The sequence below is a fragment of the Tubulanus polymorphus genome, chromosome 7 (assembly GCF_964204645.1).
Source record: "Tubulanus polymorphus chromosome 7, tnTubPoly1.2, whole genome shotgun sequence".
Classification (NCBI taxonomy): Eukaryota; Metazoa; Nemertea; class Palaeonemertea; order Tubulaniformes; family Tubulanidae; genus Tubulanus; species Tubulanus polymorphus.
Genome location: NC_134031.1, coordinates 6,107,123 through 6,134,474, shown reverse-complemented (window position 1 = coordinate 6,134,474; position 27,352 = coordinate 6,107,123). Strand labels below are relative to the sequence as shown.

Genomic DNA, 27,352 nt, shown 5'->3' with positions numbered 1-27,352 from the left:
GGCAGACCGACACACCCGGGAACATAGTTCATGTAGTTATACTCGAATATCGAAGATCAGAGAAACAAACATGTAACATATCAATTCTACGGGAACACTCTATCTATATCATGTGATAGAGCGAGTTTTAATGTATGAATATGAAGATAACTCATTGGTTAGCCCTGTAAAGGCAGCACGACTACTCGAGGCAGTGGACCGATGCAGCTGGGGACCTAGTCGTTTCGATTCATTTCGTATTAAGTGATTAATAAGTCGATATTAGGACGACTGGATACAATTACTACATTTCTATCTATAATTTATGCACATGCCACCATAATAGATGAATGAATAAATAAATAAGATTTTTAAAAACTAAATATCACCTGGTGCTACTATTGAAAACCCATAATTTTAACGTATGTGAGCATCAGCTATAATATCATTTACAATATATGTATAGGGCCGTCTTTTATTTACCCAGCGCCAGGGTTAACAGGAGACAATGAGCTTTAATAGTAGCCCTGGGGTAAATTAATTTTTGGTTTGGCTCTCGGACTATTTTGTTACCATGGTAGTAGTAGTAAGCGCGCCGGCATACGTTGTTCATTTATGCACCAATTTTTCGAGGCAAAGGTAAAATGAAACGTATTCATCATTATCTGCTATCAAGGAATCTTGGGAAATAACCCAGTAAACCGTCTAATATGATGCAACCCCAACCCCAAAAAATAACTGATAACACTTATCTGAAAGGTACAAATACAGAGGTAGTGATGTCAAAGAGTCATGTGATCATCCAATTCACATTGCGCTAGATAATCTAAGGGTACAGGTACACCATGCCTACTTATGGAACTTCAATATTCAACGCCCCCTGGTGAACAAATATAGCAATCATAGACCATGTAATGAATGAGCTAGGATTTTGCAATTGATTGCGGTAACATGAAAAATACATGTATTTTTGGTAACATGCATACGCGCATATATAATGGAAATACCATGTTTGGAAATACCATGTTATTCTGCTATTCAACACTCCCTGGTGAACAGCAACCTATCATATACAGAATCCAATGACCTTCAAATTTTCCAATATTACAATTTTACAATTGATTATGGTTACAAAATGTGCATAAATAACAATATAGGCCTACACCTATAAACCGAGTACCATGACTCTAGCCATTAAAGTGTCTTCCGTAACTTCCCAAAACAACGGGATTCCTTCCTCGGACGGACAACCGACGAGAAGCAAACGAAATAGCTCGCTGAGACTTACGCGGGGCAGACACTATTGTCGATTAGTGGAGGGGAGGTCAAAAATTGACCACATACTTTACGAACAACCCCTGGCTTTTCCAATCAATTTTCAGTCTATTTACGGCAGAGATTATATCCTAGAATTGATAAGACGCTCATTATATATATATATAAATATATATTGATTTTTCTATGGGTTCAGCTCTCTGGGTTCAGCTCAGAACGCATTAACACAGTCACACGAAAGCACGCATTTTCTTCCGGGGGGAGGGGGGCCAAAATCTAAAACCCTAACTTCAGTGAGAGTTCTAACGTAAAATAGCCTTACTGTTGGAATACATTAAGATTATGATAAGCATATCAACGTTGAGAAATAGTTCTAATACAGAAGGCTTCAATTTCTCGAATGCAACCTTTGGCATTAATATACACGGATATCGAAAATGCCTACACCTACGCTTTATTTAAAGAAATGGCGATCTTATCGAAAAAGATCGGATGGCCACTAGACAACAATATTCGAAATAGACTTAAGTATTGCTGTTATTAAAACTGTGTGCCTGAAACTGGGCCCTGTGTTGCCAACAGTGAACGAACAATCTTAAATCTTAACTTAAAATCCAAGCAGAACAAGGGCAAGTAAGGCACAGCCATGGCTTAAGTCCAAAAGTCGTCTTAGATCTTAAGACTGGTCTTAAGTTGTTAGATGGGCTATAGAGCTCAGTTGGTTTTACATTGGTCTTAAGTCTAAGTCATGACTATGCAACCGTCGCCAGGCGCTCTACAGGGAAAGAGCTATTGCAATAGAAAGACTAGTGTCGACAATAATATATATATATATATATATATATATATATATATATATGCATATATATATATGCCATAGTTACAGTTACCTAATCGTTGGTAGTAAGCTTTCGTAATCGGATGGGCTTACACCGTCGCGCATGGTTTGCCAAAATATCCGATCGTGAAACTAAACCGCGGGCGGGTTACTGACTAAAATAATAATAGCCCTATTGTTTTCTTGTTTTCGTTTATACATTTCAAGCGAAAAACGTAATGCCTTTCTTCGTCGTGAAAGGATGACATTGATTCAAGGTTGAATCTTATTGCGAGAAGCAGCATTTGAACGACGATAATAGTCTGTAATTAAGACGAACAGCCGCGTCGAAGTCTGAGCTAAAAAGATGACATATTTATTAAGTCTACGAAAATAGTAAAATAAAGAAACCGTTTTCGTTATCAAGATTCTTCATACACGACGCGAACGCGATATGGCGCTAAAACCACAAACCTTGCATAACTCCAATAACCTAATAATTCAGATCGACGATATCAACGACGAACCTTAAATGACTGTTTATCATAAAGACCGTTCGCGAAGTATCAATCTAGATAGACAATTAGCGTAAAGAGTATCAGCCTGCATTATACGCACGCTTCATAGGTTGCCAGATCTCTCCCTACCATCACCGCAAATCTATCTACAAAAATACCGAAGCACACATAATATATTTGACAATACATGATGAAAAAGATTTCCTAATTTATTTTTACCTTAAGTTGTGATGAAAAGATAAAACACAACACACAATAATAGTTGATAAGCATTTCCTAAACACGACCGGACACAAGCACACATAACGCGAGATCGGATATTCATTCAGCTATCTAAGAGAGCTGCTCCGCGAGCGAGGCTAAGCCAAGAGTACACAGCGCACATAGCCTACTGCACGATACAGTCACTGTGTGGTATATTAGCGAGGCACACTGTTATATGCCATATAGAACTAAACTGCAAATTGATAATATTCGTGTAATATTCATTTGTATATAAAACCCTCGAACGCACACACATATACACAGAAAAAGATAAACATTACGTATTCGTTTGTATATCGCGACGAAAAATGAGAATTTCACCAGTAATTTTGTAATTCCGTAAAAACAGAACTGAAAATCAATCCCATTTTCATATTCCACGCCAGCCAACGCATCTCCTTCGTTTATAATACTGTAACTAGCAACATCGCTGCAACACGACATTAGGCATTTAATTTCATATAATCCGACACAATTTCCAAACTTATTTTCATAAATGAATGCCTGCGAATTCAACGCGAGTATTCAGGGGCGGATCCAGAGGTCGATTTTGAAGGAATTTGGCACAAAAATGCAATACCAGTACTAAGGGCACTGAAATGCCCGAAATATCTTTGCCGACAAAATATAAAAGGGCACTTACTCAAGCGACAGTTTCCTTCAGTTCCCTTCATCCGGAAAAAAGCCATTTCGGTTGCTCAGGTTTCTATTGGAATAAAATTCCATGGCTGCATTGTACTGGCTTGAAAAATATTTTGTCTAACAGGATATCGAAAGTAACTGATCATTGCAACAAGGAGAAGTTGTTTGGGGATTTTCCTTTCCCGTTCCATTCGAAGACTATTAGGCCTACTTTCACGATAAGGGGTGAGGCCACAGAGCTTTTTTGACCAACACTGATGAATGATACTTTGCTATAGGCCCTATCCCGAGTACCCATCGAAATGCTTCAAAACTTCACAATATGAAATATGAACACATTCATCACTATACAAGCAAATAGGTCACCAAATACCAACATTGCTTCATATATATATATATAAATAAATAAAATTCGTTTAATTCTTCCCCAGACATTAACATTCAAACTGATCGAAAACTTTTTAAATTCTATATCACATCAAATGTTCCGGTAATTTACCTTTCGGTTACCTTCATTTTTAGCTTACTCGATTAAATCTTACTCAGCTAGTCTACGTAATATATTATCATTGAAGAAACTGTTTCTCCAATGCACCACCACACTCAGGCAAACGCATACGCACACATATTATATGCTGGCTATATCTGCTATTGATTTAATATATGCAGTGCCTATAAAACTATGTCTCGTCATGTATATACATATATACACATATATATTCATTCTCTCCCTCAAACCCCCATCTAAGCAAGTATCCGTAATCCAGATAGAAGTACTAACCAAATAATTAGGCCTATCAGGACGATTCAGTCGATTATATTTCAAGTTTTTTCTATATGTTGAAAATTCGGAAAAAATTGCCAATTTTGTAATTGCGATATACTTATTTTGCAATTAGGACTATTTTCACCGGAAAGTGAAGAAAGCATACAATTTCCTAAACGAAGGGTTGCAAATAGTTCTATATTTGGTGTCACCGCCTTGCAATTTAAAAGACAGACAATAACCTAATTACACAATGTCTTTAGTGAATCAAAAATGGAAAAACCAAAAAAACGAAACATTTTTCATTAGCTAATTCCAACACAAAATACCGGTAGGATTATTACTTTCAGAAATAGCAAAATGAAGGACATTTCCATTCCATCTCATTAATTGATGAAAAATTCTTTGAATCGATCAAGTTTTCGTCTAGGTCTGGATCACCAAGTAGATCGAGGATCTTCGGGGGCTCTGCTGGTCATCCCCAAGAAATTTTTTAATCTAATTTAGTCTAAATTTTCTAAAACATACTTTGAAAAACTGACAATAAATGATATGAAGAAAATTTTCCAGGGGGGTGTTCTTTTTCACGAAATAAGGGCATAGTTTAATGGGTCGTAGACTCGGGCACTCGGAAGGTACGGTACACGATTAACAAACGGCGAAAAACAAATTCACACGTATTACCGCTTGTTTGCTAAGACATTATTTCGTAAATTTTGTTTTTATTTCTTATTTTTATTTTATACCGACATCGAAAATGGCTATTATCGACACTATAGACACTATACACACACGACGACAGAGGTCTGTTCAAGATTATATGACCTCAAAATTCTCGCTCAGTGGGCAAGCAGAAAACGCCGATAGCGTACCGAATCATTAGAGCAATTCCAGCAGTAATACATAGGCGATTAATAACCAGCCTCTTTTCCTGATAATACAATAACGTAGTCGGCGAGCGAGTGAAAATATTTTGTACGCCGTATTTTTCAAAAAATAGCACGTATCGATCCAGACGGTGCTCTCCAGTGTAGTTAGATCTAGGAGGAACAAGGAACATTATTTTTCTTGATACATCGCCGCATACACACACACACACACACACACGTGTAAACTATACACTCGGTATATAGCCGAGTACGTACGTCTAGGCGCAGCCATTTCATTACTATTGATGCACATGCATCAAAATTCAATTATCACACGATACATCGCACGCGGGCGAGTAGATATATAGAGACCGGTCTTTTTATCATTTACTAGATAAAGCCTAGCGCACATCGACACTGCGATTGGAGACAACTAGTTGCCAGGCAGTTTTCGGCGCATGAGAGCAACTGGCTGGATACAATCAGTTGCTCGAATTTGTCGGTGTGAGCGAGCTTACGACTGGTTAGCATCCATCTATCTCCAGTTCCACCCAGTTGCTCATGTTCTACTTTTGAGCAACTAGTTGTACTCAGTTGCTCTCATATCCCTCGATGTGAGCGCTCCATTATCAACAACACATGGTTGTAACTGACTAAAACAAAGCTATTTGTCACGTGACTTGTGATGCCCTCAAGAATATTTGCTAAACAACATCTCAGTTGCTGTCGATGTGTGTGCTATGGACCTAGCGACTGGCATGAGCCATGCAGTTGCTGGTTTTTACTAAATTTTCGATGTGCGCGGGGTACTCGCTCACTAGCAACTAGTTGTCTCCAGTCGCTTTGTCGATGTATGCTTAGCTTTAGACTCCATTTTTGATATCGGAATAATCTATTTTCTGTTTAGAAATTATGAAGAACGTTTCTTTTCGAGAATTTGTACCTAGGCCTATACCAGGCCCGTAGCCAGGCGAGTTTGTCTGTTCGAACGAATGCACGCCCTTTTTCAGAAAGTGCCCTTCGTAATTTTATTTGAATAATCATTTTTATTCAAATTGCGACACGTTCTGGTAACATTCCAAAAAGAATGTCCAACCAGTATCGTAATTGAAAGGCAAATACGATGCCAATGACCAAAGTTTGAGTGTTAGTAAGATATTCAATAGATGCTTGGGGAATAGGTTTTAAAAAATCTTCTGGGGTAGGCTGCAGACTGAGCATCGCAGCTGGGGTGTCGAAAGTGTCAAAAATCACCCTTTTATAATTCATAAGAGCGTTCCTTTCAAAATCCTGGCTACGGGCTTGGTATACTACTGAACTGATAGCATAGTCGCATATAGTCGATATATATATATATATATATATATATATATATATATATATATATATATATATATATATATATATATATATATATATATATATAATATATTTACTGGTATATCTACTCCAGCCAAGTGATTTCGGGAATCAATGACAATTGGCTATTCTTATTTCAACCGACGCGCTTACACGAAAATTACGCACACATGAAAGGCCCGTTTCGTAAGCATATTTCGCCGAATCGACCTGTAATACCGAGATGGTTTGATCCGGCAGCCATTTTCAAATCAGCGGCGGTGAATTTCATCCACAATTACGACACGCATTCTCTCAGTAAAGAAAAAATAAATATCCCGAAATAATTTTTTTTTTTCGAAAAAATGAACGTCGTTTAGTCAAACTAATCTACCCTTAATGAAATACAGCCGTCGACGTTGATTGTCCTTGAACTGTTGAGTAAAAGGCTTGACCCTTTGTTATATTAAAACTCAATCCGATGCTTATTTGGGTCATATACCATTATTCCCGTCCGTCATACGACATTGGAAGAGTAATCAGTCGGAATAATAACTCCAAGCTCCATCAGTCAGTTGCAACCACCACTAAAGTCAAGCATAATTTTCCACATCGATTTGACTAGATATGATAAATATCATTGAAGATGGGATTTTCTTCAGAACAGCGAATCAACTTATAGTTGAATAGGCCTACTGAGAATTTCGGAAACGGCCATTTTCCCCAGAATTCTCACTTTACTCGGAAATGTTTCAGCACCACCAGTTACTAAATTCCTCGTATTCACTCGCGAATGAGGTACTAGTATTGTCCCTCATGCCTACAAAGCCCCGATGGTGGCGACCCCTAATGGCAGAAAATGAACGAACACGATTTAATTCTTGGCATTTTTTTTCTTCGAATGACACACCAGGTCTCTCTGATCTTGGAGTAATCATTGAAATGATTACTCATCATTCAATGATTACTCCAAGCTCTGATATTGACAGGAGAGTTTTTGGGGCGCTTGATTATCTTATCACTGCTAACCGAGATATCTAGCTACACGGGTGCTTAACAGCAAATACCTTGAAATACATTGAAATATTAGCCGAGATCGCACAAGTGCTTTTGGTCCTGGCCAAATTTTGCCCCGAAAAACAGTTCACATGGGTGCAAAATAAGCCCTGTTTGGCCTGGGCTAAATTTGACCCGACCAAAAACGTCGGACCAAGCTCAAGCCAATTTTAAGCACGGGTCAAATTATTGCATATAGGAATTGTAACTGATACTGGAAATGACTCGCTTTGCTTTGTTAGAGCATTGTTTAGTATTGAGTGGGTGGTTTACGTGTGAACACTCTCTCTAATCAGACACGGACCAAACTTGGCTTGAGTCTGATCCGTGCCAATTTGGCCCGGGCCAAACTGCCTTCGTGTGATCACGGCTATTGACTTGTGGAGCTCGGAGTAATCATTCTGCAATGATCGCTTTAATATTAACAACAGGTCTAGCCTTCGGTTGAAAAATGAAACAATCACAGACATGCCTAGTTGATCCTTGACGCCAGACCGAAAGTCCTTTTTCCTTTGAATAACCAAGAAATTTTAAGGAAAAACGTAAAATGTAAATATGAGAACTGTAAGATAACAAAATCCATTGTCACATGAGACAGCTTCGACTGAATTCATACTTCAACATCGATGCCTTAACATCGGGTCATATATCATCGGGTCAAAATAGGCTGCATAATAAAAGCTGCCGATATTTCCACAACCCTTTTATAATAATTTGGAAATAATCTTTTAAAATCTAATGATGCCGTACAAATACAAGAAAGCATCAGAGCTAATGCAGAGAGAATCTCACAATAGTAACGGAAAACAGTCGGAAAATGTTTCCTTGAGCTAGTGTAGTTTATTCGACATTTCGACTATATTCTGATAGTCATCTTCAGGAATACTGAATTACAACAGAAATTATGAAATATACAGGCCTATCATAATTTCTGTTGTAACTCAGTATTCCTGAAGATGACTATTAGAATATATAGGCCTAGTTGAAATGTTGAATAAACCACCGGTACTAGCTCGAGGAAACATTTTTGGACTGTTTTCATTACTATTGCGGGATTCTCTCTACATTATTCTCGCAACACGGATATAGTGCTTTATCAATCGTAAGCATCAGAGCTTCTTTTGAATATTCAATTGCATTATCCCGATACTTTACAGGTAGAAAGGGCAAACATTCTGTTGTCAAGTGATCAAATCGGTGGGTCACTACTCTTAAGGTTTCCGGAAAAAATTCGATATCACATCAAACGCAGTCCCATCGAATGACACCCATAAAACAAGTCAGTTTATTTCGCGTCGAGGAAACGTACATGAATTATTAATCTTTGATTATCAATCCGGTTTTTAGTTCGCCGAAACGACCGTAGATGGCAGCACCTGCCGATCGCCGGTATAGAATGCATTCGTGCACGTTCTATTTGTTCTATGAAAACCTGTGCAATTCGACCGCCGTATACGTAATACTGTAGAAATATAACACGTTGAATCATGCGTGGCTACTATCTCGGCTAATGACATAGAAAAAGTCTCGTGAAAACTTATGAAATCTGTCCCTTTTATTCATTGTTTATTCCTTGTGAAAGGAACGATCAGACTGAATTCATACTTCAAATTTCACTTTCAAAAGAGTCAATTTAAAATTTGGACGATATATTCATTTCTCGAAGCTCCATCTAAACATTGGATGCTAGGTCTACTAATGAGCACGCAAAACACCCAGTTAATGATTTTACAATTTCTTTTCTGACAGTTTCCAAGTTTTGACTAATCTTCTTCATCATCGACGCAGAAATGAAAATATTAAACAATGATATTATATGTGGGTTTTGCTCTGAATGCAGAGATCAACAAGCCATTGAAAGTCTATGTAGCCTACATAAGCATCCTATCAAACATTGATCACGGCCGGGGAAAATCTTTTTTAATAGAGTTCAAGAGCTTGAACGCAACACGAAAAAATAAATCTCCATTTTTCTTTTCTGAAGCCAAGTCGTAGGCTATAATATTTCAGGTAGGCTAGGCCCAACAGATTAGGCCTATACCGGCCCAAATGAAAAGCCTTTATTCCACGCAATTTTCGGATAGGCTTACACTGGCCAGTCACCATTATAGGCCTCAAATTTAGATCATCTATCTTTTACCAAATTGAATAATGAAATCATTGTGCAGAGTTCTTAGGCTTCGACACAACGAAATAGCAATTGAAATTGCTTGATTCTAATACCGAATTCAACATTGAACCTAACACTAGGCCTAGCTGTACATTTAACAACTTAATTGAACTAACCAATGCAGGATGCATTTCGGAAAAATGACGAAAATGACGAAGTATCACAGAATATATAATTGCATTGATTTATCTTTTATTACGACGTGATTTTCTATTATAAATACTAACTGAATGATTTCGAGGTCTTGGCCGCGAATTTTCGCGTGAAATTCGTCGTCGATCGTCGAATCTTAATAGTAGTTTCGGAGTTGTGCGTATCTGTCTCATAGAATACGATACACAATCATTAACAACATTGGAGAGACCACCATTTCCCTATTGCCATGCATATACGTGCAACATAACCCAGGCTTCAGTTAAATACAATTCGCGTTTATAGGGGTGGTAGGTGCTCGGCGCTGTCTGCTATCTGCCTATGCGATTAGAGCAGAAAATATGAAAACTCCCCCATTTTCGCTGAACATATATAGGCCGTCGTATACATACATACACGAGGCCTAGAAGGAAATGTATCAATAACAATATAATGAAATTTATCTTTAGCTTGCTGAATATAGCTGAATAGTTCCTAATCAAAACTTTCAATTCTGCTGAAAAACGAAGAATGGCACTTAAGTTAATTTAATTCTAAGAATGATTGCTAGTGAATTATTTCAAATGCCGGTTTCATATAATATAGGCCTATCTTCGCTCTTTATTTAGAGGGAAACTAGCCTAACAAGTGAACATATCTAGCCACTGATCTAAAAGATACAAGACCAGGGGTGGCCGACTGACTGAGAGATATAGAAATAGAACGACTCAATTATGTAGGGCCTATGGTAGGCCTGTGGCATGGTTGCTAAGAAAACCACAAGGTTAATTCAATCTACGAGTTAAGAACCCTGATGAAAAAAGTTTCATAAATTGAATGGTTATCTTACTTTGGCACTGCAGGATACTCGAGGATGGACGTGAGGCCAAGATCACAAGGTTGACACCTTTTAAAATGTTTTCTCCATTTAAAAAAGAAAGTGCCTGTTTATACACACAGGTATTAGGCGGGTTAGCAGTGTAGCCTATTTGAAAGATATGGTACGCTTAGACTTTAATTGAACATCAAAAAACTTGACCCAATTCATGAATGTTCCGATTTTCAGGGTGCATTCCCGTAACGAACGCAACAACGACAACGTACCTCTTCCTCAGTCCAGTGGACTGGGACAAATTCTTTCTTTTAATTTCAACGTATCTTCCCCTATTGAAAGCTAATCAATTAAAACGTATTCATTACTGAAATGGAATAAACTTCGTATTTACCTTAAAAAGTATTCAGTCGTTTGCCTACAATATTTCTATTTACGTTATACTTTAATTTCAACATAAATTCATTTCACAGAATAACTCGTGAAATTCTGGTTTTCCTGTGCGCCGTTATGTGGCGCCACCTCTCGATGCTTAGTGCTGCCGCTGCGGCCAATCAACGAGCTGTCAATCACCAATTAGGAAACATCATGGCGTCGCGGATTGTTGTGGTTACATCGATGATGCGGGAAACGTAGTAGCTTGCCCCTTGTGCGAGCGATGTCACTCGGCAACGACGGTAAATCATGAATTATGAACCGCCCGGCCGTAGATCGGAAAATGACCAGCCGCTGTCGAAGGCTCCGACATTCCGCTATCAGATGCATACTATGGAAAGGCGTCAAGTGGCCAGGCAGGAGCGGGCGAGCCGGACGGCCGTCCGTCAAAAATACACGGCCACTTTGCCTAAATCGAATAACAACAACAACAGCAACAACAGGCCTAACGTCAGTGTCGATTCCAGTAAAGCGAAATCGAATCGGGATGTTTTACGGTTAACTTTAAAAGAACTCGGTTGGCGAGAGGTAAGTTCTGGAAAAATTAGTCGTATCGCGGATCTGAAATGTGTTCGAAGGTTTAATTGTGAATTTCTGTTTTATTTACAGTATCCGTACGGCCGAAAAGATGGGAACTGTGATGTCTATTGGTTGGGCTGTAATTTCATAGAACATCCCGATATATTGACTGGATATGTCAACAAATTTCCAGGTCAGTTTTTTCGATCCCCGTCCGACCTATTTTATTTTTAGCATCCGTTCTCCGTTTAGTGGATATGAAAATATGGAATAAGTGGATATTAAAAACATAGTATTAACTATGCTTTGCCCTTAAAAAGACACTTCCCAGCCTTAATTCCTTAATGGTTCATTTGTAGAACAACTCAACCTCTTAGAATTTATTTTCCGATTTTGGGTGGTTTTCGTTTTGTTTGTACAGTCCCCCCCCCCCAAAAAAAAACTAGAAATCTCATTTCTACTTAAATCAAAGTTGAATCAAGTGATTGCTAACTCGCAGCTATTTGGGCGTATGTTACGAGACTTAATAATCTCGCATGGTATACATTGGAATTTATCTTATCCTCCCCGAGAAACGAACACTGTTTTTTTGTTTGGACCGTCGTCGTAATTCCTATCCCGTCGACAATCGACGAAGTATGCAGATAGTTTATGAAAGTTTTTCTTAGAATTTTCGGTCTATCCTAGAACAGGTTTCCGAAAATCTTTTGAAATAGTAACCAGTTAATACGAGTCATGTGTGGTGGAAACCTACTTAACCGACTTTAGAAAGTAATCGACTAGGAAGTTCCAAATATTTATGACCATGAATATATTTCGGTATTTTATGAATATATTTTTAAGGCACGGACAACAGATCCGTTTGTCTATGATATCTATTTAAAGAATCTGAGAGAAAAAAAAAAACCTTGACGAATTACTACAGGGAGATACGACGTTTTTTTTTGTGCGGTTGCCATAGGCGACCGACAGCGTGATTTTATGTAATCCACGCTTCATTAGTTTGTCATTAATTTTTCAATGGAGAATAAATGGATTTGATGATCATTCGACGAAAAGCTCGTTATTTATACTGTAAAGAGCATATACGAATTCGCAAAACTGAGCACTGTCCGGATTTGATAGTGAAACAATTAAGTAAATCTAGGGCTGAAGGTTAGGTCTGAGTCTGAACAGTAGCGCGGGCTGTTACTCGGGGTAAACACTTGCTTGGGTCAGAATTAAATTTAGCCTATTTAAAGATAAAATAAGATTAAGTAGTATGGAGAGAATGTGGTCCAACGTTATGGTGTCGGTCTCTATGAAGTTTGAAATCACTAGAAAAATAGTCATAATCTCGGATTTGATCGTGAAACATCGAAATAAATCTAGGGCTGAAGGTTTGGACTGTTACTCAGGGTTAACGCTCGTTTAGGTACGAATCAAATTTATCAATGACCATGAGGGGGGCTCGAGGGGGTCTCCCCATCGATGATAGAAATTTTTTTGGAAATTCTGAGTAGAATTCGGTGAGATTTTCAAGAAATACAACGATGAATTCCATGAAATTAATCATAGATAATACACAATAACAAAACCACTATCGCAATGCCATTGTATTTTCATCATTTGTAGAGAAAATACCTCTTCTTTTTGTTTGATATTCACCTCGATTTAATCAAATTTAGCCTATCTACTATGAAATAGTGTAGAGCAGGCCCGTACACAGCCTCTCTTTTGGGTGGGTGTGAATTTAGATGAGGTGGAACTTATTTGATGGTGGAGCTGGGGATTGGGAGCGCTGTCGGTGCGAAGCCCCTTGCGAGGGATTTGGGGTCCTCTCCCAAGAAAATTTTGAATAATTTAAGCATTTTAGATGCATTTCCAGCCAATGTTTAGAGAATATTTCATGTAACGAAGTCATTGGAAATTTTCTTAGACAAAAAAAGTGGAACTCGGGATCTTGTGGGGAGGTCCGTTCACACCCAACGCACCCCCCCCCCTTGGGTACAGGCCTGTAGAGGGAATTAAATCTTCCCAGGTCCAATGGTCTAGGTCTCCATGAAATATTGACTACAAAAATAATAACAATCTAAGAGGTACGAACATATATGTATAGAAATCATAACATTCGTTTATTATGTTTATGTTCAAATTGCGGAGGTAACGTCATAATTACCAATTAGAGCTGGCACTGTTATTGCTTAGATTTGAGCTAGCAGGTCTGAAATTACGATTCAGGCTCGGCCGAATCGCAGCTGAAAATATGTGACAACATAACAAGCTGGTATAGGTCATTATGCCCGTGCTTTTGTTTTATTCGAAATCGTATTCATAATTTGCTGGGTTATTATATGAAACTAGTTCGTATAAACGTGTGATGGTATAGCCGGTATAGGTTTATGATGTACGACAGATGTCCGTAAGTCGACAGTTAATCCGTCGCGCGTTTCGCGGTGATGAATTTTCAGTAATACTCCGCGTGGAATTTATTGATTCATCGATCGCAAATAGAGTGGAGTGAATACGAATGCATCAGAGTGCCGGGGCAGTTTATCCTAAAAACTATCCTGATATCCTGATCTTACTCTGCTTCAGAGTGCCGGGGTAGCTTATCCTAAAAAACTATCCTGATATCCTGATCCTACAATGCTTCAGAGTGCCGGGGCAGTTTATCCTAAAAAGTATCCTGATATCCTGATCTTACAATGCTTCAGAGTGCCGGGGTAGCTTATCCTAAAAAACTATCCTGATATCCTGATCCTACAATTCTTCAGAGTGCCGGGGCAGTTTATCCTAAAAAGTATCCTGATATCCTGATCTTACAATGCTTCAGAGTGCCGGGGTAGCTTATCCTAAAAGATATCCTGATATCCTGATCTTACAATGCTTCAGAGTGCCGGGGTAGCTTATCCTAAAAGATATCCTGATATCCTGATCCTACAATGCTTCAGAGTGCCGGGGCAGTTTATCCTAAAAAGTATCCTGATATCCTGATCTTACAATGCTTCAGAGTGCCGGGGTAGCTTATCCTAAAAAACTATCCTGATATCCTGATCCTACAATGCTTCAGAGTGCCGGGGCAGTTTATCCTAAAAAGTATCCTGATATCCTGATCTTACAATGCTTCAGAGTGCCGGGGTAGCTTATCCTAAAAAACTATCCTGATATCCTGATCCTACAATGCTTCAGAGTGCCGGGGCAGTTTATCCTAAAAAGTATCCTGATATCCTGATCTTACAATGCTTCAGAGTGCCGGGGTAGCTTATCCTAAAAGATATCCTGATATCCTGATCTTACAATGCTTCAGAGTGCCGGGGTAGCTTATCCTAAGAGATATCCTGATATCCTAATTTTACAATGCTTCAGAGTGCCGGGGTAGCTTATCCTAAAAAAATATCCTGATATCCAGGGCCCAGTTCCACAGTGACACGTTATAGTTAACGCTTGAGTTAAAAGCAAATCATTTTCAATGAGTTAACTATGAGTCAAATTTAACTCATAACTCTGGAACTGGATCCTGGTCTTTCACCATCAAAATTGACTCGCTGATCATAGATATCGACCCAGTTGACCAGTCTTTCCCAGTCCAGGGGCTGTTTTATAAATTTTTTAAGGGTCCAGGGAAGTAAAAAGGGGACTATATGAAATGTTACTGTATAAGGACGATGCATGCTGCGTAGTGGCATAGCCCACATGGGCAACGACCATGAGGGGTGCTCGAGGGGACTCCTAGAGAATAGAATAGAAATTCTGTCGAGAATTTGGTGAGATTTCCACGAAGTTGAACCATGAATTCCATGAAATTAATCATAAATGATACACACCATACCAATACCACAATCACAATACCATTGTATAATCATCATTTGCTGAGAAAATGTCACTTCTTTTTGTTTTGTATTCACCTCAATTGAAAAGATGTAATTTAGGATTTTTTGGGGTAGACATTTTTAGGGACCTTTAAATTTAGGGTTGTCTGGACCCCCTAAATACACCCCTAAAGTCTTTTCATTTGGTCACTTATGTCTTTATCCGGTCAGTCAGTTTACCCCGAGGTAAGGGGTGGCTGTATTAGTGACTGATTACTGTCACCAATAATGAAAATGAATTTAGAAGAAAATGAAAAAGCTAAAATCAGTACATGATATATATTTTGCTATTCCTCTTGCTTATGATCAGAGGGGTTTATACTATTCATGTTAAACCGAACTTGTAATTTGGCTATTTTTTCGTGTCTTTTTGAGCAAAAAGCAAAATGATTGTATTATGTTCATAGCTGGATATGGCGCTATTAATGTTGGCGAAGTATTTGCAATTTCAATTTCCCACATATGCACTACATTTTATTCCTATTGCTAGAGCGTGTAATAACTCAATTCAATATATTGACACATTTTTCAACATGAATATAATATGATATTAATATTAATGACACACTGACTGCTCTTGAGTCTGAACCGACTGTTTTTTTATATATAAAACCCAGGCACAAGTATCTATAGGTATATGCGATGTATGCAGGTGCGGGTCTAGGGTGTGCATGCGCCCCTTTTTCGACCGAGGGACCTTGGAATTTCTCCCCTCCCCCCAACAAAAAGAAAATGGTGAAATTGTGAGAATATTTCATTCATTATTTCAACCAGGAAAGTGCTCAGAATATACCTGAACGCATCTGATTTCTCAAACTTTCTTGGAGGGGGATTCCCAGATCCCTTGCTGCTTTTGGCGCTCATTGATTTCAGTTGCATCGTCATTACAGGCCACAAACGCATGTCAGTAGCGACCCAACATTCCATGTGCGCCCCCTTTTCTCAAAAGCTAGATCCATCCTTCAAGGGCCAAAGGATATAAGAAAATATCTAACATTTTTTATATTTTTCGATGCAGCAGAAATACGCTCTCTGGAACTCAGCACACTTAGCATTGCATTCAAAAACTGATGATAGTGGCTAGCATATCGATTTCACAACGGAAAATTGTTCATTTCTTACATGTGTTTCACCTCCTGTACGATATGATTAGATGAAATCATAGTTTTCCCCTTGCAAGATCCTCGATTGCGAATACAATAAGAACAGGTGAATTGTTTCATATTCAAATAGATTTGTGAATGGTGCAGATATGTAGTTAGTATAGATATGGTTGTAAAATGCATACACGCTTGCCACAGCTCCCTTTGCTGAGCGTATATTTCAGCTCATGTGCGAGGCCTATATTCTCCTGCGTTAAATGCATACAAACTTAGAGCAGTACAAAATGCGCTCATGTGCCTTAGAGATAGTTCTTTCTAATGAACAATCTTGTACCAAACATAAGATCAGACCATAGCTTGGTTATTTTCATTTCATTCACTTCTATCGTTGGACCAGCCCTCGAAAAAAGATTAGTTAACTTTTTTTTCATCGGTATAAAACCCTATAAAAAGTTGCGAAACTGAGCAAAATTGAAACATTATTGAAAAACGATAAAATGGAAGTGCTAGTATATGGTATTGAACAAGACCGCTGAAGAGTGCTTAATGTGCGTGTCGCTTGTTTTGAAGTATTGTTTTCCGTGAGCTTTCATTTATCTGATGACTGAAATTGAAATAGATGCAATCTCTGTATTGGGATCATTCATTAATACCCTAAGCATAAAATTTGAATTTTTCAACCCCCTCGCCCCCTCTGTACACAAATTCGGCCATTTTTTCGTATACATTAAGCATTACAGTACGCAATTGCACTGACAACTCCCCCTCCCCTAATGCGTACGTAATAAATGAATGACCCCCATTATACACACTGTTGGCACACAATTTGGCCGACCAAAAATGTCAGACTCGGCCCTAGCCAACTTTTAGCATGGGTCAAATTATTGGGTGAAAAATTTGTAACCTGGTTTTGGAAAAGTTATGGAAAATGAAATTGGGAAATCCGTGAGAACCCCGATTTCGTCAATATGGATTTGAGTCGAGGAGAATGCGAAGTAACCTTAGTGGTTTATCTTTTCAGGAATGATATACGTGCTGAGAAAGGGCAACATGGCGCGTTCGTTGGACAACATGCGTCACGTGTTCCCCGAGGAGTTCAACTACTACCCGAAGACTTGGTTTCTGCCGCACCAGTACAATGAATTCGCCGAGGACGTGCGAGCCGCGCGCGAACGCCGGCCGAAACGTAAACAGACGTACATCGTTAAACCGAACGACGGCGCGCAGGGCGACGGCATCTACCTAATCAAAGGACCCGAAGACCTGCGTTTCAATACGGTGATGCCGAATCGAACTCAGGTCGTGCAGGATTACATCACGCGGCCGTTCCTCATCGACGGCTACAAGTTCGACTTGCGAATCTATTGTTTGCTGACGAATTTGAATCCGTTGGAAATTTATATCTCGAAAGAGGGCCTGGCGCGGTTTTGCACGTCGAAATACGAAGAGCCGACGAACGAAAATCTTGCCGACACGTTCATGCATTTAACGAATTACTCGTTGAACAAACGCAGCAGCAACTATGTGCACACCGACACGCAGCACGAGGGCAGCAAGCGAACTTCGTCGAGCGTGTTCGAGGATATGGCGCGCGCCGGGCACAACATCGAGAAGTTGTGGCGAGACATCGAGAAGGTGATTGTCAAGACAATAATCGCGTTGGTGCCGGAATTGAAGGTGGAACTCAACGCCGAGGTGCCCACCGCCAGAAAGATGAAACCGAAATGCTTCCAGGTCAGTAACGAATGCATCAACCTGTCCAACAGCTGTTGATTGGTTAACTTCCTCTAGATTTTCACTTCCAAAACTCAGACATATCGTATATCTACATAAGGATCGATCTTAACCTACGTTTATTTGACACAATTTTCATTTGTTATCCATTAAACCCTTCCAGTGCGATGAAGAATTCAGTGATGGGCTTTGCTAGTACACCGCATTGTGGTGTATTGATCTAATTAGAACCCCATAAGAACCCCATGTGTCCTTAAAAAGCCCTTAAGCATCTGTCAATAGAAGTTTCTGTCAATTTTGTTTTTAGTTTTTTTAGCCATCTGTCTTAAATTGGTTATTTTATATATCATTAAATCTCATGATGCAATGTCTGTTATTGTAGATTTTAGGTTTTGATATTTTGCTCACCGAAGACCTGCGTCCGATGTTGTTAGAAGTAAATGCGAATCCGAGTCTTCGAATCGACTACCAACAAGAGTCGTCGTCCGGCGCACCGGAATACCTGCCTAGTATAGTAGATGAAGAGGTCAAACGGCCTCTCATAAGAGATACATTGCTTCTGATCGCTCCGAAACCATACCGTAGAAAACCCAGACGCAGGTAAGATTCGTTTAGACAAGCCAAAGGAGACAATGGTTCTCGGGCTCAAACTCCAAAATTCTCATGCATTAGTTCCTATTGCATTTTGGATATGTTGTATCTAGGACCTTTAGCCTGAATTACGAACCCATTCCTCAGTTATGAGGTAATCTTCAAGTCGCTGAAAAACAGAGTTTTCAGTGCCTAGTTCTGCTGCTAGGTGGCGCACTGTGCCCATTCTTTGCACTGCACAACAAGAGCCCTATACTAACATTGTACCCAAGTTTCATCAAGATTGACCCACTACCAACGAAGCTAAGTAGGTGTAAGACAGACATACAGACAGATAGTATGTGAATAAGGGTCTCGTAACGGAAGCCTGAGAACCAATAGATAGATCATGGATGAAAGTAGATCAAAGGTAAAATGAAAGTTGGAAAAATGTCCTCAGACATGTAGAAGATCCTAGCTCATACTGGAAAGGGTTAGCGATTAAGCTCCACCATTATAGAGGGGTGGGTCTACAAGGAGGCTTTACAACAGTTGCAATGATAATAAATAATGGCAACAATGTCTACTTTATATTTTTAAGACGGCGTAAAAGAACTCAGCGAGTAACAACAAGCGAATCTGTGATCGACGATACTCAGGAGTACGATGAAAATAAAGAAAATGAGGACAGCGTGAATAACAATATCCACGTAGATTACGAACACGACAGCAGTTTAGATGACAATCTAGATAGCGCCGCCGACGATAGCAATATAGATAATGTGGATTCTAGTGATGCGGCCGACCAGGCCGAAGAAATTGACGTTTCCTGTAACGATAACGATAAAGTGGAAGCCGGTGATAAGTTAGCGCCACCACCGCCACCACTGGCAATAGAGCGTCACAGGGAACAGACCGGTACGGCTGAGATTTTCATACACGGGCAAAACAGTAATTTGAATAATAGGACGAACGCCGATAAACCGGCAACGAGGAATCAAACGTCTGCGGCGTTGACGAACAATTCCGCTCGGAGGAGCGGCGTCGGTCAGCCGGCGGAAATGCGCCTCAATCGGCAGCGTACGATGGTGTACAACCACGAACCGGATAACACGACGAACAGCTCCGATTGGGAAGACGACGACGACATACTCGAACAGATCTATCCGGTTAAATACGCGGCGCGTTACGAGCATTTGAAATTGTTCGATCGCGTGACGAGTATATTTCAAAATTGTCTCGGCGTCAAAGGCAGCATGCGCATGGGTTCATCGGGCTTCCGTACATTTACCAGGTAAGAGCAAATGTGATAAAAGAGGATCAGTCGTTGAAAATGATTTAGAGAGATTTGCCAAGCTTAATTGTTCTTGCTGCGAATTTCAGAAAGTGCCAACTAGTTAGTGGAAATTTGACAAACGCCGACATGGACCTCATATTCCTGGAGATGCAACGCAAATGGGAACATATGAACCCGGAACGAACATCAGGTGTGTATACGCACAAGTTGAACGATGAAATATGTTCACAATACAAAAAAATGCTTCGAATTTTTCGATTAATTTTGTTGTCGTCTCGTGTGACGGCATTTCTTTCATTCGAACGTTTCACTACGTAGGTGGAAATCATAGACATAGTCTCCCTACTTACTGTATACAAAAACCAGGTACATTATTCACTGAATGCTAGACGCTGAATTTTACCCTCTCTGCTATGTGAAGTTACACGATTTTCTCACATTATTTGCTTCGTAGCTTGAAATATCATTCTTTTTGGTGACGGTCTTCAAGGGTATTTGTACATGTATATATTTACATTGTAATTCATGATATGTCCTTGATATAAGCATGCATACATTAAGAATGCATGTATTTTTGATAGTGGTAACGAATGCTGGGTTATCACAGTTACAGATAACATCAGTCACTTACAATCAGCATGCAAAAATGAACATAAGTCGGTGCATATATTTTTTGTATTCATAAGCGGCGGTTGTGAATATTGGGACATACTATTAAGTATTAGTATCAGCCAGCCGATAGAGCGCTTTTTGCGGCAGTTTGTTTTTCTTTAATAGCATGGATTAAGATTATATAAATTGAAATTGTTGTTATGCAGGATGCATGAAATAATATCTCGGAGGCCTTTTATAGGCCCAAATATCATAGGAGATAAAAAATACAATGCCAACAAAAAGCCAGTCTGGTTTTAAACCGATGGGTTCGGAATACGATGGATATAACACTACTCTCGCATTTTATATAGCCGTATATTGAATATGTATCGTTGTATGCGCCATTATATGTATTACTCAGTATATATCTGTATTGGTTGTTGAAAAGTTCTGCCTGTAATAGGGAATTTCTGACTGCTGCATACGTATCTCTATTGATCTCAAATAGTCACATTTGTACTGGAATTTCTAACAATCACTCTGTAAATGTAATATATGATCAGCTGTTCTTTAAAAATATCAGCTCCGTTAATTCTGCCAATAAAATTTGATGGAATTTATGTCGATTTCTAAAAACCGTCTTGACGCGCATTTTTTTGAACGCGTATTACTGTTTTTTTTATTCTATTTCGCAGGTCTGTCGTTTCAAGGATTCATCGACGCATTCATTATGATCGCAAAACGGAAATTCTATTCGCGCGACAAAGTCGAGATGTTGGAGAACTTGGTCGAGTACTGCGAAGCGGCAATGGAGGGCAACATCGTCGAACCGGGCCGTCTGCCGAGCATCACGAAAGAGCAAGCGAGACTCGAGGAGATACGACGTATTTACGTCGCGCAGCCGGCGCGACTCGCCGCAGTAAGACAAGATTTCTTTTATGATTTTCGCAAAGATCGTTCGCGCAAGCCAAAAAAGCACAAGAAAATTGATACGTCAATGAGTTAATGTTTGCTACTGTGTATGCATGTTTATCTGAACTAATTTAAAAAGAGCGAGAATTATTTCTGAAAATTGCGATGACCAAGGCCTGTTTCACAGACCAATATTTCTGTCCTTCTGTGAGACTGATCCCAGGTTTTGATTATTATTTGGCGTTTTAGTTAAGAACTTTCTAACCTCCAATCACTAAATTAGCTTTCTATTTGATACACATTACTTCCCTTCCATGTACCTTCCTCATCAACATGAATTTTGAAAAGCCTGGTTTATCCTATTATGACAACATTTGAAGATACTGCTATAATGACAACATTTGACAAGATACCTGTCAATTCATTCAGCGATGATATCGGAAGTAGCCTTAGTGGATACTGCTGCTATTGAAGCTGAAAACACGGCTTCATTATCTACACAACTGAATCTGGCTTTTTTGATAGCAGAGCGCTTCATCATTGCTACTTATATGATCTATGATATCTGTAGTTTCCGATGATAACCTCATCTGAAAAGTACAAACTAAGAATATCTCTTTCTATGCATAATAATAAAAGGATCTGCTGATAATTTACAGGGTATCCTAAAAACCTATTTTCCGTTGTAATCTTTTATGAATACATGTATGTCTTCAACATACGTATATTCATGCATTCACTGCTGCTAAAAGCACATTAGTGAACCAACTCGAAAGAACACCGCGATGAAATTTGCTTTTCACTTCACTTGTTGCAAATACAACCAGATGAGAGTCGTTGCTCAAACTGTGGATCACTTTTTCTAATTTATGGAGTTTCTTACCTATCATACATACATATGCATGCATACCATACATACAATTGTTAACTTGTAAAAATATATAAAATGCTATTATTCTATGAATTTCCTAATACTTTGACTATAAGAAGGCTCAATTATTGAAGTTATTGGAAATCATGCGACAAAATATTACGTATATTTTGTACGTAATATTTTCATACGAGGGATACTCTTTTGTTTGTTAAATGATGAATTTTACTGTTCGTATATTAAAAGCGTTGAATTTCTGTGTGTTTTACAGGATGAGTCGACTGAAAATACCGACGTTGTTGAGGTTGACGATAAAACCAAAAACAAAAAATCTGGAATCTGTTCCATTTTATGATCTTACTGTGACCAATAATGAAGGTACCATAAAACTGATTAGAATTTTACGCTAAGCCAAATTAGTTTTCTTTGGATATCAATGATTCCCATTTTAATTTTGGAGATCAGCGTATTTTCAATACGTTGTCGTTATCATTTGGAAATCATTGTCGAGCACATTTTCTCTCAATAACAAATCTTTTCACACGTCGGGCAAAAGTTGTCTGTCACCGAAAGATTAACGTTTAACCAAATCGTTTTCGTGAAAACTTAACCAAAATGTAATCTATGGGTGTGGAAGAATGAATGAAGACTGGCTTGTAGTGAAATATATTCAGCTTTATTGTACTTTTATTGAAAGCTGGTGCTTATTTACCTGGAAGGTACATTTAGACTGATGCTAATTTGAGCCTTCTCATAAACAGCCTCAATTAGTCTTAAGAGTTTGAAGATGATAAACCTAATCTTTCAATCAAAGTTGATGAATACTTCGATGCTTCGGTCATCGTAGCATATATTGGCTACTCTAGATTAGTTGTATATGTTGTTATGTTCCAGTAGATCTGGTTTAAGTACTCGTCAGTGGGGCCAAAGTAACCTGAGTCTTACTCGACCCTACTCAATCATATTATCAGCTCACCTATTTTTCAGGGGAAGATCTAGCATTTTATAGAAAATTGGCAGCGAAGCCCAGACCTTTTCAAGCTGAATTATCAGTCGAACCAAATCTTAGAACCGTTGAAATAGACTCATTGTCCAACCCGAATCATCACCCGATTATCACTGGTGCAACTGAATGGAGCTCATTACTTCCCCGTTCGAAAGGCATACGCTGATGGCCTATATGTACAGTACTCAAGTGCTTCTGTCTGCTTGTAGAAATAAGACCTATAGCAAATCAATCAATAAATCAAATACATCTTGATTAATGATAAATATATATCCTTCATCACCTCAGACGAACTGAAACAATAACCGAAAACTCTAACATCAGATTTCATTGTGTTTTGGTTTGCGTCTGTTGTTATGTATTGACAATGCGTTTACCTCAGTAATAATTGATCATCTCCGGGTAGAACAATCAGAATCAATAACACTTATCAACTTCTTCAGCGAAATTCAACGAGGATAAAGAACAATTGTCCTATGTATAGATCGTAGAGCATGATAAATATACCGGTACTGTAACTGGTCATGCAGAACATCCTCAATATAACGTATCCAGCGCGGTATACGAATACACCTAGTGCCCTCAAGTTCAGAAACTAGGAGCTTGGTCCATTTACATTACGAAATATCGATATTTTGCATGTAATGAAAAACTGGAACTAATAAATTATGCAATCTTTTCAGGTCTTTTCAGGACTAATTGTACTGTATTAGTTGCTATGTATTTTTGTTTGTTTTGTTGAACCGTTTCACGATGTTAACTACTCTTTTTGTTATCGTTACAATTGCAAATGCTTTTTAGTTCGAGTGTGCGAAAATGTGCCAATATTGTACGAAAGCGGGCGGGAAAAAGACCGGTTTAATTCGCAGTTTTTTTTTCTTTCGCGTTATTTTATTCAATCTGGTCGCAGCTGTCAATTTTATTAGAAAAAAAAAACGATGATAATATTTGCGTATTGAAAATCATATGTAACAAGTGTGCTACATGTACTATATTTACTGAACAATGCATAATGATACATGTATATACATATATAACTAAGATTTATTTTATAACGAGCGTGTATTTGCATTTAAATGCGATATTCTGATTATGATGGCTTCATGCTGGTTATTGTCAAGTCGAGAAAGACTGAAAATATGATTTACGCATCGGTAACGCGGTGTTTTATTTATACTCTTGTTATGTTATGATAAACAGTTGAACGTCGTTAATACGATTCTGTGACGTTGAGACGAAACCCGTTTATTACGACGGTTTCCAGAGTGTCCCAGCTAACGTATTTATATCAATCAAGCTTTGGATTATACGAAACCAGTTTAATACGACGATTTCACTTTTGCCTGCAGGATCTGTATTAACGAGGTTCCGCTGTATTGTTTTTTTAGGAGGGGTTTATATTCCAAAAGATTGTTACGACAAGTACCGGTAATCGACGGCTTCTATGACACATTAAATACATATGATGTCCTCGTCCCGCAGGATAGGTTGAATGATAATTCTATGGTTAACTATTGGATGTTAATCTGCAGGGGTGAACTTTTGAATAGTTAACGATTTAGGTTTAAGGCACTGGGTTCAGGCAATTCTTTGGTCTGGGGTCGCTTCCATGGTCGAGACTGGTCGAGTGGTCTTTAATCTTGAGATTGGTCTTAAGTTGTTAGATTAGCTATAGTCTATGTTCTTAAGTCTAAGCCCTGATTATGGCACCGGCCCCAGCTGGTTTTATAGGGGCAGTTATAGTTATGAAATGTTTTATTAGAAAAAACTTTTGTCACATATTCGAGGGATATTTATTATAAGATGCAGTGATCTATGCATTTGTAATGAAATGTCTACCACTGTACAAATCGATTATATTTACAAAGAAATCCCAGTGTCGCAGTCTAATTAGTAAGTCAATACAGTCAAACTCGCTTAATCCGATTTTGGTCTAATCGGGACATTATTTGCAGTCCATTTGTTCATTAATATACAAGAAAGTGACTTTTAATGCGGATTTCCAGTGAAACAGATGAATTTTGTTGGTCCCAAATGATCCGAATTAAGCGAGTTCTACTGTATATACATGTATACCGGTAGTTTGCTGTATGATGGACCGTAGATTAGGTCACACATTCCACATTTCATTTTGCCGTGAATGCGAAAGCAAAACTAAAAGCGTTTTCCCCTATATTCACATAACGTGTCTAACTAAATAAAGCATTACTATTTAACAATGGTGGGAACATTAATTCTTCATGAAATAATACTGAAAAATCTGTAAGAAGGCATAGAAATCTGTGCAAGTCGCGTTGGTTCTCCTTAATTGATCATGGACTGATCACCTGGGCCCAGTTGCACAGTTGTGACTAAGTCCAAAAGTGGGCTTAAATCTTAAGACTGGTCTTAGGTTTATTAGATTGGCCATAGAACTAAGGAGGGGTAAGCCTTGTCTTGTATTTAAGCCATGACTGTGTAACTGGGGCCCAGGTCGAACGAAATCAAAATTGATCTACAATCAAGATGAAGTAACTGGTGTTTTCGGGATCAAGTATCACTGTATTTTTGGGGTGAATCTCGCTATTATTTACGATGTTTCAATTGAACGTACGTTTTGTACCTTGTTCATATTATATACAATGTATTATTCCTTGCACTGTTGATATATTTATGTTATTTATTATTTATACGTACTATGCTCTGAAAAAAAAAAAAAATTCATAAACATATAGAAATTCTTTCTTATTTCTGCACTTACTCCATCCTTGGAGTAATTGGTATGATTACTCCGAGCGCCATTAGCTTTTGAAGTTTTTATGAATGTAAGTCATGCGTTGGTACATGAGGAATCATTACACTGAGGAATAGGGTTGTGCTGGTGTTTGTTTACCAACCAGTGCTTGCCAGCCATACATAGGGATTTAACTTGGGGTCTGTCATGTAAATCCCTTATTTTGTTTGCCAACCATTATATGTACCTAGTAATATATTGCATAACCTCTATAGCAGCATTCCATCGGCTTCAGTTAAAGCTTGGAGTAATTCAGTCTAATTCAGTAATTCTAATTCAGTCTGTCATTGATGATACAAGTAAGGCTGACCTTAGCTACATTCAGACTATCACATCTATAACCTCAGGACATAATTCAAGTGGAGCTTAATTACTTTACATATTTGGCCAATTTATTTGAGGCTGTGCTACATCCTGGGACGATTTATTAGGACGTTTATAACTTTTTAACAAGTGTACCATGGCAGAATAATCTTTAATTTTGCCGAGTAGGGTACAACAGATCAGCAGACTGTTACTGGTCGGTACCTTATCAACTTGAACTTCTATTCCAAGCTTTGCTAGTTTTCTGTTCTGACTGTCATTCACTTTCCTTATTCTATAGTTGCTTTGGTGGGTCATCGCTGTAGATTACAGGATAAGATAAACTAATCAAATGAATGCTGTACAGTGGAACCTCCTAGCAACAAACTTCAGGGGACCAGGCGCCATATTAATAAAACTGTAATAAGCCTAGTTTCTTGTTAAGTTCCTAACTACCTAACCTATAGTTTAACTACATACCGTAGTTAGCAACCAACTAAGTTAGTAAACTTTTACGAATATGGCGGCTAAAATCTGTTCGTACAGATTACCAATAGTTTGTTATACCCGGTATGAAAATAATAATTTTTATATTGTCTTATCCGGGACGAAATTCTAGGACCCAGTTCCACAGTTCTGAGTTAAGATTTAACTCAAGAGTTAACTAATTGAAAATGAACTAATTTTAACTCAGAGTTAATTCTAACTCACACTTGTGAAACCGGG

The 27,352-nt window shown here is 38.5% G+C and overlaps 1 protein-coding gene across 3 annotated transcripts; it reads left to right on the top strand.

The window, feature by feature from the left end:
- Positions 1 to 11,252: 11,252 nt before the first annotated feature.
- Positions 11,253 to 26,428, top strand: LOC141908049 (tubulin polyglutamylase TTLL11-like). 3 transcript variants are annotated; one of them, XM_074797845.1, is made up of 9 exons: positions 11,253 to 11,621; positions 11,703 to 11,805; positions 17,588 to 18,300; positions 18,683 to 18,900; positions 19,472 to 20,164; positions 20,254 to 20,357; positions 20,486 to 20,533; positions 21,457 to 21,680; positions 22,816 to 26,425. In XM_074797845.1, the coding sequence occupies exons 1-9, from the start codon at positions 11,343 to 11,345 to the stop codon at positions 22,897 to 22,899; spliced, it is 2,466 nt and encodes an 821-aa protein (XP_074653946.1). In that variant the 5' UTR covers positions 11,253 to 11,342; the 3' UTR covers positions 22,900 to 26,425. The 3 variants fall into 3 exon arrangements, with proteins under 3 accessions (XP_074653946.1, XP_074653945.1, XP_074653947.1); XM_074797844.1 differs by having other exon boundaries at positions 21,457 to 26,428; XM_074797846.1 differs by lacking the exon at positions 20,486 to 20,533 and having other exon boundaries at positions 21,457 to 26,428.
- Positions 26,429 to 27,352: the final 924 nt, after the last annotated feature.